Source organism: Oncorhynchus gorbuscha, linkage group LG20, assembly GCF_021184085.1.
Source record: "Oncorhynchus gorbuscha isolate QuinsamMale2020 ecotype Even-year linkage group LG20, OgorEven_v1.0, whole genome shotgun sequence".
Classification (NCBI taxonomy): Eukaryota; Metazoa; Chordata; class Actinopteri; order Salmoniformes; family Salmonidae; genus Oncorhynchus; species Oncorhynchus gorbuscha.
Window position 1 is genome coordinate 7,898,092 of NC_060192.1, and position 13,228 is coordinate 7,911,319.

A 13,228-nucleotide genomic window follows, 5' to 3' on the forward strand; every position below is an offset into this window, starting at 1 on the left:
CACACACACACACACACACACACACACACACACACACACACACACACACACACACACACACACACACACACACACACACACACACACACACACACACACACACACAGATGCAAGAGCACTGAAAAAAAGCAGGTTCTTATGATTCTACCTCAGCTCTTAAGGTTCTTTTGAGGAATGTTGCTCAAAATAGAACCACCTAGCTAGGTGTTGCGCTCTTGACTTGGCATCTGCGGTTCTTCAGAATTCTAAAATGTTCTTGAAATGTAGGGAAGCCTGCAGATTTGTCCCTTCCATAGCACGCAGCAAGTTGATTTTTCAGTGTAACATTTCTAGCGTTGATTCAGGAGTTAAGTTTACACCGTAAAGAGTCCTATTTTTGGTGACCAAACTATCAGTAGAGTTGAAAACGATGGAATGTCATTGAACTTTCGGTTTTTAATTCAGAACATGAAAACGTGAGCGAGGAAGTACATTGCGTGTGCCACTGCGTTGTCAAACACTGAAAAAGTCCATTTGGTGGAAACACGCCACTAGCGGGAAGATTTGCATATTTTATTTTCTTCGAGAATTTCCGCATGAAAAATCGGTTGCCAATTGGATGGAAATCTAGGTCCAAACAACAAAACCAAAACAAAGACAGACCAGTAAAAGATGACAGTGTTTGTGTGCAGCGCCATAGGACCCCTCCGTATATAATGGGGAAGAACACATACAGGGTGGATGATTACAGAGTTCAACTCCCATTCACTTTTCCTCTCTTCTCCTTTATTCTCCTCACATCTCTTATTCACTTCTATTCGTCTCAAACAACAGACTGAGACGTTCACTCACTGACGAGCAGAATTGGGCTCAATAGAGCATCAACAAAGCAAATACAAAAACACACACACAAAGACATGCGTTCCCTCCCTCGGTCCATTTCATTATTGGACAAATCCCCATCAGAGATAAGTTAGTAAACAAAGATATCTATTTTTCAGATATACCAGTGCAAGCTGGTATATTGGAATTGTTAGCTGGATTACTCGTTGGTTATTACTGCATTGTCGGAACTAGAAGCACAAGCAATTTCGCTACACTCGCATTAACATCTGCTAATCATGTGTATGTGACAAATAACATTTGATTTGATTGTATTTTATTTGAAGCTTAGACAGGAGGGTCAGTCAAGGAGACAGGCACATACAGAGCACAATATCATCAAATCACTCGGTCATTGATATAATACTGTATCACAGAGCAGGCCAGTGTAGGGCAGTGTGCTTGTGTCTGTGTGAGTATATGTCTGTCTGTGTGTGTGTGAGTATGTGTGTCCTAAAGTGAGTACAGAGTTCAGCTCTGGTATGTCTGTCTGTCTGCTCTTCCTGCTCTTCTGGTTCTGTGGCTAAGTGTGTAATAAAGATCAAGGTGGAACAATTGTCCTCTGAACTCCCAACTCTCCACGTGTGTGTATGTGTGTGTCTGTTATTTTTACTATGTTCTACATTGTAGAAGAATAGTGAAGACATCAAAACTATGAAATAACACATATGGAATCATGTCGTAACCAAAAAAGTGTTTTACAAATCTAAATATTTTGTATATTGAGATTCTTCAAAGTAGCCACCCTTTGCCTTGATGACAGCTTCGCACACTCTTCACATTCTCTCAACCAGCTTCACGAGGTAGTCACCTGGGATGCATTTCAATTATCAGGTGAGCCTTGTTAAAAGTTAATTTGTGGAAATTCTTTCCTTCTTAATGCATTTGTGCCAATCTGTTGTGTTGTGACAATGTAGGGGTGGTAAACAGAAGATAGCCCTACTTAGTAAAAGATCAAGTCCATATTATGGCAAGAACAGCTCAAATAAGCAAAGAACAGTCCATCATTACTTTAAGACATGAAGGTCAGTCAATATCAAGACCAACAAAATATTCTTCAAGCGCAGTCGCAAAAACAAAGCAAAGCTGTCATCAAGGCAAAGTGTGGCTACTTTGAAGAATCTCAAATCACACATTTATTTTGATTTGTTTAACACTTTTTGGTTACTACATGCTTCCATATGTGTAATTTCATAGTTTTGATCTCTTCTACAATGTAGAAAATAGTACAAATCAAGACCCAGTCCTTGAATGAGTAGGTGTGTCCAAACTTTTGACTGCTACTTGTATGTCTTTGTTTATGTGTGTGTACAGTATGTAAATATTTATGTGTGTGTGTGTGTGTGTGTGTGTGTGTGTGTGTGTGTGTGTGTGTGTGTGTGTGTGTGTGTGTGTGTGTGTGTGTGTGTGTGTGTGTGTGTGTGTGTGTGTGTGTGTGTGTGTGTGTGTGTGTGTGTGTGTGTGTGTGTGGCTGTGTGTGTGTGTGCATATTTGTCTTTGTATGTGTTTGCCTGTGAATGTTTTATGTGTCGGAGAGTATGTGCACTTTGCCATAAAGATGTGGTGTGATCATTGTGCCTCCTCAATGACAGAGAGGACATCAAAGCTACCCTGTCATCTCACAGTGACAGACAGACAGGAAGAAAGCACAAGGGAGAGAGGGAGAGAGAGAGATAATGGACTGTGGTGGTCTGTGTTACCCCTGCTGGCTGCTGGTCTGGTGCGGCTGCGGGACCTGCTGCGTTGCCGTTGGAGACGAGTGCGGCCCAGAAACCTGTAGTAGTACGAGGGTCTCCCAGAACCCTTCCTGGTAATGCCTGCCCCTGCCATGGTCCTTCCAAAAACCCAGGACCAAGCCAGTGCAACTATCACACTATCCCAAGTACACTTCAATTCCACTCACTCAGTGTCCCTCTTATCAAAGCGTCCCAAAACTCTTCTCCAACTTCCAAAAATACACTCTAACTTCACGCAATTCACTATACCCAAAACGTCCAAAAACTCTGCTCAAACTTCCGAAATAAACTCCCTTGTAAATTTTCCCAGAGCGTCAGACACAAGAGTGTCCTGAATGCTGTGTCTCTGTATTCTGAATCACAGGAAAGCTCTTCCAATTCCCATCGACAGCCAGGAGTGACTGGAGGAATTCTGCAGAAAGAGGGAAAAAAAGAGTCCACTCCTCCTTTTCTCACTCAGTCATTAAGTCAGCCACTCAGGTTGAAGCCTACTAGTTACCCCGAGAGATACTTTTACAATGCCTCTCCTTCCCCTGACCTGCCAACCTGCAGGGCTGTGTGTGTGTAGGGCTGCAAGTCTCTCAATTCATGCCATTAAGTTAAGAGAGAACAACAGAAGAAAAGTTTGGGCTGTGGTGAAAACCTGGCAGTTATCAGCAGTAGGGTGGAATGGGGTGGAAGTGCAACGGGACGCCTTTTGATTTACATGGCTTTACATCTGTCTGTATTTACATCTGTCTGTATTTACATCCGTTTGTCTGTATTTACATCTGTCTGTCTTTACATCTGTCTGTATTTACATCTGTCTGTATTTACATCTGTCTGTATTTACATCTGTTTGTATTTACATCTGTCTGTATTTACATCTGTCTGTATTTACATCTGTCTGTATTTACATCTGTTGTCTGTATTTACATCTGTCTGTATTTACATCTGTTGTCTGTATTTACATCTGTCTGTATTTACATCCGTTTGTCTTTACATCTGTCTGTATTTACATCTGTCTGTATTTACATCTGTTGTCTGTATTTACATCTGTTGTCTGTATTTACATCTGTCTGTATTTACATCTGTCTGTATTTACATCCGTTTGTCTTTACATCTGTCTGTATTTACATCTGTCTGTATTTACATCTGTTGTCTGTATTTACATTTGTCTGTATTTACATCCGTTTGTCTTTACATCTGTCTGTATTTACATCTGTCTGTATTTACATCTGTTGTCTGTATTTACATCTGTTGTCTGTATTTACATCTGTCTGTATTTACATCTGTCTGTATTTACATCTCCATTTCCTTCCTCAATCTCTTTCTTCCTCTCCATTTTTAATTCATTATTCTATTGCATTTTTGCTCCCAAGTGGCGTTGCGGTCTAAGGCGCTGCATCTCAGTGCAAGAGGTGTCACTACTGTTGTTGGTTCGAATCCAGGCTGCATCACATCCAGCTGTGATTGGGAGTCCCATAGTGTGCCACACAATTGGCCCAGCATTGTCCGGGTCTGGCAGGGGGGTAGGCTGTCATTGTCAATAAGAATTTGTTCTTAACTGACTTGCCTAGTTAAATAAAGGTACAATATAAAATATAACATTTCCACAGACTTGGACCAAAATGAAATGATCTGTACACCTCAACAAAATACACTACAATATGATTTATTCTGTCTAACCTCATTCCATTCCTATGCTACATTCACAATCCCGGTCCACTCCAAATGACTATAGTACCAGTCTAAACTCACAGTCCAGTTGAATCCAGTCCACACTTTAGGATAATCTCATTATCACGGGCTCGTACTTGCCCCTCGAGGCATGCCAGTGACAACCAATGGAAAAGCATCTCTAGACATGTCAGAGAACCAATAGGAGTGGGCTCCAAAGGTGTGGGTCAGGCAGCTGGACGAGACTGCCAGATGGACACAAAGAGGTAGAAACACACACACACACACTTCAGACACCCATTCATACATATTTGGACAATACACAAATGTACAATGGGTCTATTTTGAGTTCTATAATAGAAGATGAGTTTCATTGTGTACAAAGACCTAGACCTTAACACCTGGTAGAGACAGCAGAGACACAAGCCCTGCCGTGACATCAATACAGCATCTACAGTGAACCACAGTTGTAATCAAACTCATTTTCTATAAAGCATTGATGAAGGAAAATGTCCTTCTACCTCTCCAATAGGGCTCCCGAGTGGAGCAGCGGTCTAAGGCATTGCATTTCAGCACTAGAGGCATTGCTACAGACACCCTGGTTCAAATCCAGGCTGTATCACAATCAGCCGTGTTTGGGAGTCCCATAGGGCTGTGCACAAATGGCCCAGCGTCATCCGGGTTTGACCGGTGTAGACCATTAATGAAAATAAGAATTTGTTCTTGTCTGTCTTGCCTTGTTAAATTAAAAAATATATACAGTTGAAGTCTGAAGTTTACATACACCTTAGCCAAATACATGTAAACACAGTTTTTCACAATTCCTGACATTTGATCAGAGTATAAATTCCATATCTTAGGTCAATTAAGATCACCACTTCATTTTAAGAATGTGAAACGTCCGAATAATAGTGGAGAGAATTATTTATTTCAGCTTTTATTTCTTTCATCACATTCCCAGTGGGTCAAAAGTTTACATACACTCAATCAGTATTTGGTAGCATTGCCTTTACATTGTTTAACTTGGGTCAAACGTTTCGGGTAGCCTTCCACAAGCATCCCCCAATAAGTTGGGTGAATTTTGGCCCATTCCTCCTGACAGAGCTAGTGAAACTGAGTCAGATTTGTAGGCCTCCTTGCTAGTACATGCTTTTTCAGTTCTGCCTACAGATGTTTTATAGGATTGAGGTCAGGGCTTTATGATGGCCACTCCAATACCTTGACTTTGTTGTCCTTAAGCCATTTTGCCACAACATTGGAAGTATGCTTGGGGTCATTTTCCATTTGGAAGACCCATTTGCGACCAAGCTTTAACTTCCTGACTGATGTCTTGAGATATTGCTTCAATATATCCACATAATGTTCCTGCCTCATGATGCAATCTATTTTGTGATGTGCACCAGTCCCTCCTGCAGCAAAGCACCCCCACAACATTATGCTGCCACCCCCGTGCTTCACAGTTGGGATGGTGTCCTTCGCCTTGCAAGCATCCCCCTTTTAACTCCAAACATAACAATGGTCATTATGGCCAAACAGTTCTATTTTTGTTGGAGCCAGACACAAACAAACAGTACCAGTGACTCTGTGTGAGTTTACAGTATGTTTGATTTTTATGCCGGCAGCCTGTAGCTGACCCAGTTCATAGTGTTAGCTAATGCTGACACCTTTACCCTCGTTCCCCGGTCCTCACTGGGTTCATTGTGATGGGAGAGCTAACATACTAGAGTAATACTAACACACTGGGGCTAGGCAGAAGTACCTGCTAACACACTGGGGCTAGGCAGAAGTACCTGCTAACACACTGGGGCTAGGCAGAAGTACCTGCTAACACACTGGGGCTAGGCAGAAGTACCTGCTAACACACTGGGGCTAGGGTGATATACTGCTAACACACTGGGGCTAGGCAGAAGTACCTGCTAACACACTGGGGCTAGGCAGAAGTACCTGCTAACACACTGGGGATAAGCTGATATACTGCTAACACACTGGGGCTAGGCAGAAGTACCTGCTAACACACTGGGGCTAGGCAGAAGTACCTGCTAACACACTGGGGCTAGGCAGAAGTACCTGCTAACACACTGGGGATAGGCAGAAGTACCTGCTAACACACTGGGGCTAGGCAGAAGTACCTGCTAACACACTGGGGATAGGCTGATATACTGCTAACACACTGGGGCTAGGCAGAAGTACCTGCTAACACACTGGGGATAAGCTGATATACTGCTAACACACTGGGGCTAGGCAGAAGTACCTGCTAACACACTGGGGCTAGGCTGATATACTGCTAACACACTGGGGCTAGGCAGATATACTGCTGCTAACACACTGGGGCTAGGCAGAAGTACCTGCTAACACACTGGGCATAGGGTGATATACTGCTAACACACTGGGGCTAGGCAGATATACTGCTGCTAACACACTGGGGCTAGGCAGAAGTACCTGCTAACACACTGGGGCTAGGCTGATATACTGCTAACACACTGGGGCTAGGCAGATATACTGCTGCTAACACACTGGGGCTAGGCAGAAGTACCTGCTAACACACTGGGGCTAGGCTGATATACTGCTAACACACTGGGGCTAGGCAGATATACTGCTAACACACTGGGGCACTAGGATGAAACACTGCTGCAAACACACGGGGGCTAGGGTGATATACTGCTGCTAACACATTGGGGCTAGGGTGATATACTGCTGCTAACACATTGGGGCTAGGGTGATATACTGCTGCTAACACACTGGGGCTAGGGTGATATACTGCTGCTAACACATTGGGGCTAGGGTGATATACTGCTGCTAACACATTGGGGCTAGGGTGATATACTGCTGCTAACACACTGGGGCTAGGCTGAAACACTGCTGCAAACACACTGGGGCAGGTCTGATATACTGCTGCAAACACACTGGGGCTAGTCTGATATACTGCTGCTAACACAGTGGGGCTAGGCAGAAATACTGCTAGCACACTGGGGCTAGGCTGATATACTGCTGCTAACACACTGAGGCTTGGCAGATATACTGCTAACACACTGGGGATAGGCAGATATGCTGCTAACACACTGGGGCTAGGCTAATATACTGCTAACACACTGGTGCAAGGCAGAAATACTGCTAGCACACTGGGGCTAGGCTGATATACTGCTAACACACCGAGGCTTGGCAGATATACTGCTGCTAACACACTGGGGCTAGTCTGATAGACTGCTAACACACTGGGGCTAGGCAGATGTATTGCTGACACATTGGGGCAAGACTGATATACTGCTAACACACTGTGGCTAGGATGAAACACTGCTGCAAACACACTGGGGCTAGGCTGATATACTGCTGCTAACAAATTGGGGCTAGGGTGATATATTGCTGCTAACAAATTGGGGCTAGGCTGAAATACTGCTGCTAACAAATTGGGGCTAGGGTGATATATTGCTGCTAACACACTGGGGCTAGGCTGATATACTGCTGCAAACACACTGGGGCTAGGCAGAAGTACCTGCTAACACACTGGGGATAGGCAGAAGTACCTGCTAACATACTGGGGCTAGGCAGAAGTACCTGCTAACACACTGGGGATAGGCTGATATACTGCTAACACACTGGGGCTAGGCTGATATACTGCTATCACACTGGGGCTAGGCAGATATACTGCTAACACACTGGGGCACTAGGATGAAACACTGCTGCAAACACACGGGGGCTAGGGTGATATACTGCTGCTAACACACTGGGGCTAGGCAGAAGTTCCTGCTAACACACTGGGGCTAGGCTGATATACTGCTAACACACTGGGGCTAGGCAGATATACTGCTAACACACTGGGGCACTAGGATGAAACACTGCTGCAAACACACGGGGCTAGGGTGATATACTGCTGCTAACACATTGGGGCTAGGGTGATATACTGTTGCTAACACATTGGGGCTAGGGTGGGCTAACACACTGGGGCTAGGGTGATATACTGCTGCTAACACATTGGGGCTAGGGTGATATACTGCTGCTAACACATTGGGGCTAGGGTGATATACTGCTGCTAACACACTGGGGCTAGGCTGAAACACTGCTGCAAACACACTGGGGCAGGTCTGATATACTGCTGCAAACACACTGGGGCTAGTCTGATATACTGCTGCTAACACAGTGGGGCTAGGCAGAAATACTGCTAGCACACTGGGGCTAGGCTGATATACTGCTGCTAACACACTGGGGATAGGCAGATATACTGATAACACACTGGGGCTAGGCAGATATACTGCTGCTAACACACAGGGGCTAGGCAAGTATACTGCTGCTAACACACTGGGGCAAGGCTGATATACTGCTAACACACTGGGGCTAGGCTGATATACTGCTAACACACTGGTGCAAGGCAGAAATACTGCTAGCACACTGGGGCTAGGCTGATATACTGCTGCTAACACACTGAGGCTTGGCAGATATACTGCTAACACACTGGGGATAGGCAGATATGCTGCTAACACACTGGGGCTCGGCTGATATACTGCTAACACACTGGTGCAAGGCAGAAATACTGCTAGCACACTGGGGATAGGCTGATATACTGCTAACACACTGGGGCTTGGCAGAAGTACCTGCTAACACACTGGGGATAAGCTGATATACTGCTAACACACTGGGGCTAGGCAGAAGTACCTGCTAACACACTGGGGCTAGGCTGATATACTGATAACACACTGGGGCTAGGCAGATATACTGCTGCTAACACACTGGGCTAGGCATAAGTACCTGCTAACACACTGGGGATAGGCAGATATACTGGTAACACACTGGGGCTAGGCAGATATACTGCTGCTAACACACAGGGGCTAGGCAAGTATACTGCTGCTAACACACTGGGGCAAGGCTGATATACTGCTAACACACTGGGGCTAGGCTGATATACTGCTAACACACTGGTGCAAGGCAGAAATACTGCTAGCACACTGGGGCTAGGCTGATATACTGCTAACACACCGAGGCTTGGCAGATATACTGCTGCTATCACACTGGGGCTAGGCAGATGTATTGCTGACACATTGGGGCAAGACTGATATACTGCTAACACACTGTGGCTAGGATGAAACACTGCTGCAAACACACTGGGGCTAGGTCTGATATACTGCTGCTAACAAATTGGGGCTAGGGTGATATACTGCTGCTAACACATTGGGGCTAGGCTGAAATACTGCTGCTAACACATTGGGGCTAGGGTGATATACTGCTGCTAACACACTGGGGCTAGGCTGATATACTGCTGCTAACACACTGGGGCTAGGCAGATATACTGCTGCTAACACACAGGGGCTAGGCAAGTATACTGCTGCTAACACACTGGGGCTAGGCAGAAGTACCTGCTAACACACTGGGGATAGGCTGATATACTGCTAACACACTGGGGCTAGGCTGATATACTGCTAACACACTGGGGCTAGGCAGATATACTGCTAACACACTGGGGCACTAGGATGAAACACTGCTGCAAACACACGGGGGCTAGGGTGATATACTGCTGCTAACACACTGGGGCTAGGCAGAAGTACCTGCTAACACACTGGGGCTAGGCTGATATACTGCTAACACACTGGGGCTAGGCAGATATACTGCTAACACACTGGGGCACTAGGATGAAACACTGCTGCAAACACACGGGGGCTAGGGTGATATACTGCTGCTAACACATTGGGGCTAGGGTGATATACTGTTGCTAACACATTGGGGCTAGGGTGATATACTGCTGCTAACACACTGGGGCTAGGGTGATATACTGCTGCTAACACACTGGGGCTAGGCTGAAACACTGCTGCAAACACACTGGGGCAGGTCTGATATACTGCTGCAAACACACTGGGGCTAGTCTGATATACTGCTGCTAACACAGTGGGGCTAGGCAGAAATACTGCTAGCACACTGGGGCTAGGCTGATATACTGCTGCTAACACACTGGGGATAGGCAGATATACTGGTAACACACTGGGGCTAGGCAGATATACTGCTGCTAACACACAGGGGCTAGGCAAGTATACTGCTGCTAACACACTGGGGCAAGGCTGATATACTGCTAACACACTGGGGCTAGGCTGATATACTGCTAACACACTGGTGCAAGGCAGAAATACTGCTAGCACACTGGGGCTAGGCTGATATACTGCTGCTAAACACACTGAGGCTTGGGGCAGATATACTGCTAACACACTGGGGATAGGCAGATATGCTGCTAACACACTGGGGCTAGGCTGATATACTGCTAACACACTGGTGCAAGGCAGAAATACTGCTAGCACACTGGGGCTAGGCTGATATACTGCTAACACACCGAGGCTTGGCAGATATACTGCTGCTAACACACTGGGGCTAGTCTGATAGACTGCTAACACACTGGGGCTAGGCAGAACTGACACATTGGGGCAAGACTGATATACTGCTAACACACTGGGGCTAAGATGAAACACTGCTGCAAACACACTGGGGCTAGGCTGATATACTGCTGCTAACACATTGGGGCTAGGGTGATATATTGCTGCTAACACATTGGGGCTAGAGTGATATACTACTGCTAACACACTGGGGCTAGGCTGATATACTGCTGCAAACACACTGGGGCTAGGCAGAAGTACCTGCTAACACACTGGGGATAGGCAGAAGTACCTGCTAACACACTGGGGCTAGGCAGAAGTACCTGCTAACACACTGGGGATAGGCTGATATACTGCTAACACACTGGGGCTAGGCAGAAGTACCTGCTAACACACTGGGGATAAGCTGATATACTGCTAACACACTGGGGCTAGGCAGAAGTACCTGCTAACACACTGGGGATAAGCTGATATACTGCTAACACACTGAGGCTAGGCAGAAGTACCTGCTAACACACTGGGGCTAGGCTGATATACTGATAACACACTGGGGCTAGGCAGATATACTGCTGCTAACACACTGGGGCTATATACCTGCTAACACACTAGGCAGATATACTGGTAACACACTGGGGCTAGGCAGATATACTGCTGCTAACACACAGGGGCTAGGCAAGTATACTGCTGCTAACACACTGGGGCAAGGCTGATATACTGCTAACACACTGGGGCTAGGCTGATATACTGCTAACACACTGGTGCAAGGCAGAAATACTGCTAGCACACTGGGGCTAGGCTGATATACTGCTAACACACCGAGGCTTGGCAGATATACTGCTGCTAACACACTGGGGCTAGTCTGATAGACTGCTAACACACTGGGGCTAGGCAGATGTATTGCTGCAAACACACTGGGGCTAGGCTGATATACTGCTGCTAACAAATTGGGGCTAGGGTGATATATTGCTGCTAACACATTGGGGCTAGGCTGAAATACTGCTGCTAACAAATTGGGGCTAGGGTGATATATTGCTGCTAACACACTGGGGCTAGGCTGATATACTGCTGCAAACACACTGGGGCTAGGCAGAAGTACCTGCTAACACACTGGGGATAGGCAGAAGTACCTGCTAACACACTGGGGCTAGGCAGAAGTACCTGCTAACACACTGGGGATAGGCTGATATACTGCTAACACACTGGGGCTAGGCTGATATACTGCTAACACACTGGGGCACTAGGATGAAACACTGCTGCAAACACACGGGGGCTAGGGTGATATACTGCTGCTAACACACTGGGGCTTGGCAGAAGTACCTGCTAACACACTGGGGCTAGGCTGATATACTGCTAACACACTGGGGCTAGGCAGATATACTGCTAACACACTGGGGCACTAGGATGAAACACTGCTGCAAACACACGGGGGCTAGGGTGATATACTGCTGCTAACACATTGGGGCTAGGGTGATATACTGTTGCTAACACATTGGGGCTAGGGTGATATACTGCTGCTAACACACTGGGGCTAGGGTGATATACTGCTGCTAACACATTGGGGCTAGGGTGATATACTGCTGCTAACACATTGGGGCTAGGGTGATATACTGCTGCTAACACACTGGGGCTAGGCTGAAACACTGCTGCAAACACACTGGGGCAGGTCTGATATACTGCTGCAAACACACTGGGGCTAGTCTGATATACTGCTGCTAACACAGTGGGGCTAGGCAGAAATACTGCTAGCACACTGGGGCTAGGCGTATATACTGCTGCTAACACACTGGGGATAGGCAGATATACTGGTAACACACTGGGGCTAGGCAGATATACTGCTGCTAACACACAGGGGCTAGGCAAGTATACTGCTGCTAACACACTGGGGCAAGGCTGATATACTGCTAACACACTGGGGCTAGGCTGATATACTGCTAACACACTGGTGCAAGGCAGAAATACTGCTAGCACACTGGGGCTAGGCTGATATACTGCTGCTAACACACTGAGGCTTGGCAGATATACTGCTAACACACTGGGGATAGGCAGATATGCTGCTAACACACTGGGGCTCGGCTGATATACTGCTAACACACTGGTGCAAGGCAGAAATACTGCTAGCACACTGGGGCTAGGCTGATATACTGCTAACACACCGAGGCTTGGCAGATATACTGCTGCAAACACACTGGGGCTAGGCTGATATACTGCTGCTAACAAATTGGGGCTAGGGTGATATATTGCTGCTAACACACTGGGGCTAGGCTGATATACTGCTGCAAACACACTGGGGCTAGGCAGAAGTACCTGCTAACACACTGGGGATAGGCAGAAGTACCTGCTAACACACTGGGGCTAGGCAGAAGTACCTGCTAACACACTGGGGATAGGCTGATATACTGCTAACACACTGGGGCTAGGCTGATATACTGCTAACACACTGGGGCACTAGGATGAAACACTGCTGCAAACACACGGGGGCTAGGGTGATATACTGCTGCTAACACACTGGGGCTAGGCAGAAGTACCTGCTAACACACTGGGGCTAGGCTGATATACTGCTAACACACTGGGGCTAGGCAGATATACTGCTAACACACTGGGGCACTAGGATGAAACACTGCTGCA

The 13,228-nt window shown here is 46.4% G+C and overlaps 1 protein-coding gene across 3 annotated transcripts in view; it reads right to left on the reverse strand.

Moving 5' to 3' along the window:
- The window catches only part of LOC124007230 (disabled homolog 2-interacting protein-like), a 230,101-nt gene that overhangs the window by 174,955 nt on the left and 41,918 nt on the right, over positions 1-13,228 (reverse strand). The window contains exon 1 of one of the 3 annotated variants that reach the window (XM_046317641.1): positions 2,562-3,166. The exons of 1 other annotated variant lie outside the window; for it this stretch is intronic. In XM_046317641.1, the coding sequence (XP_046173597.1) occupies positions 2,562-2,691 (130 nt within the window). In that variant the 5' untranslated portion in view covers positions 2,692-3,166. Of the gene's footprint in view, positions 1-2,561; positions 3,167-13,228 lie in introns of those variants that run through there. One more of the 3 variants, XM_046317640.1, reaches the window with a different exon arrangement.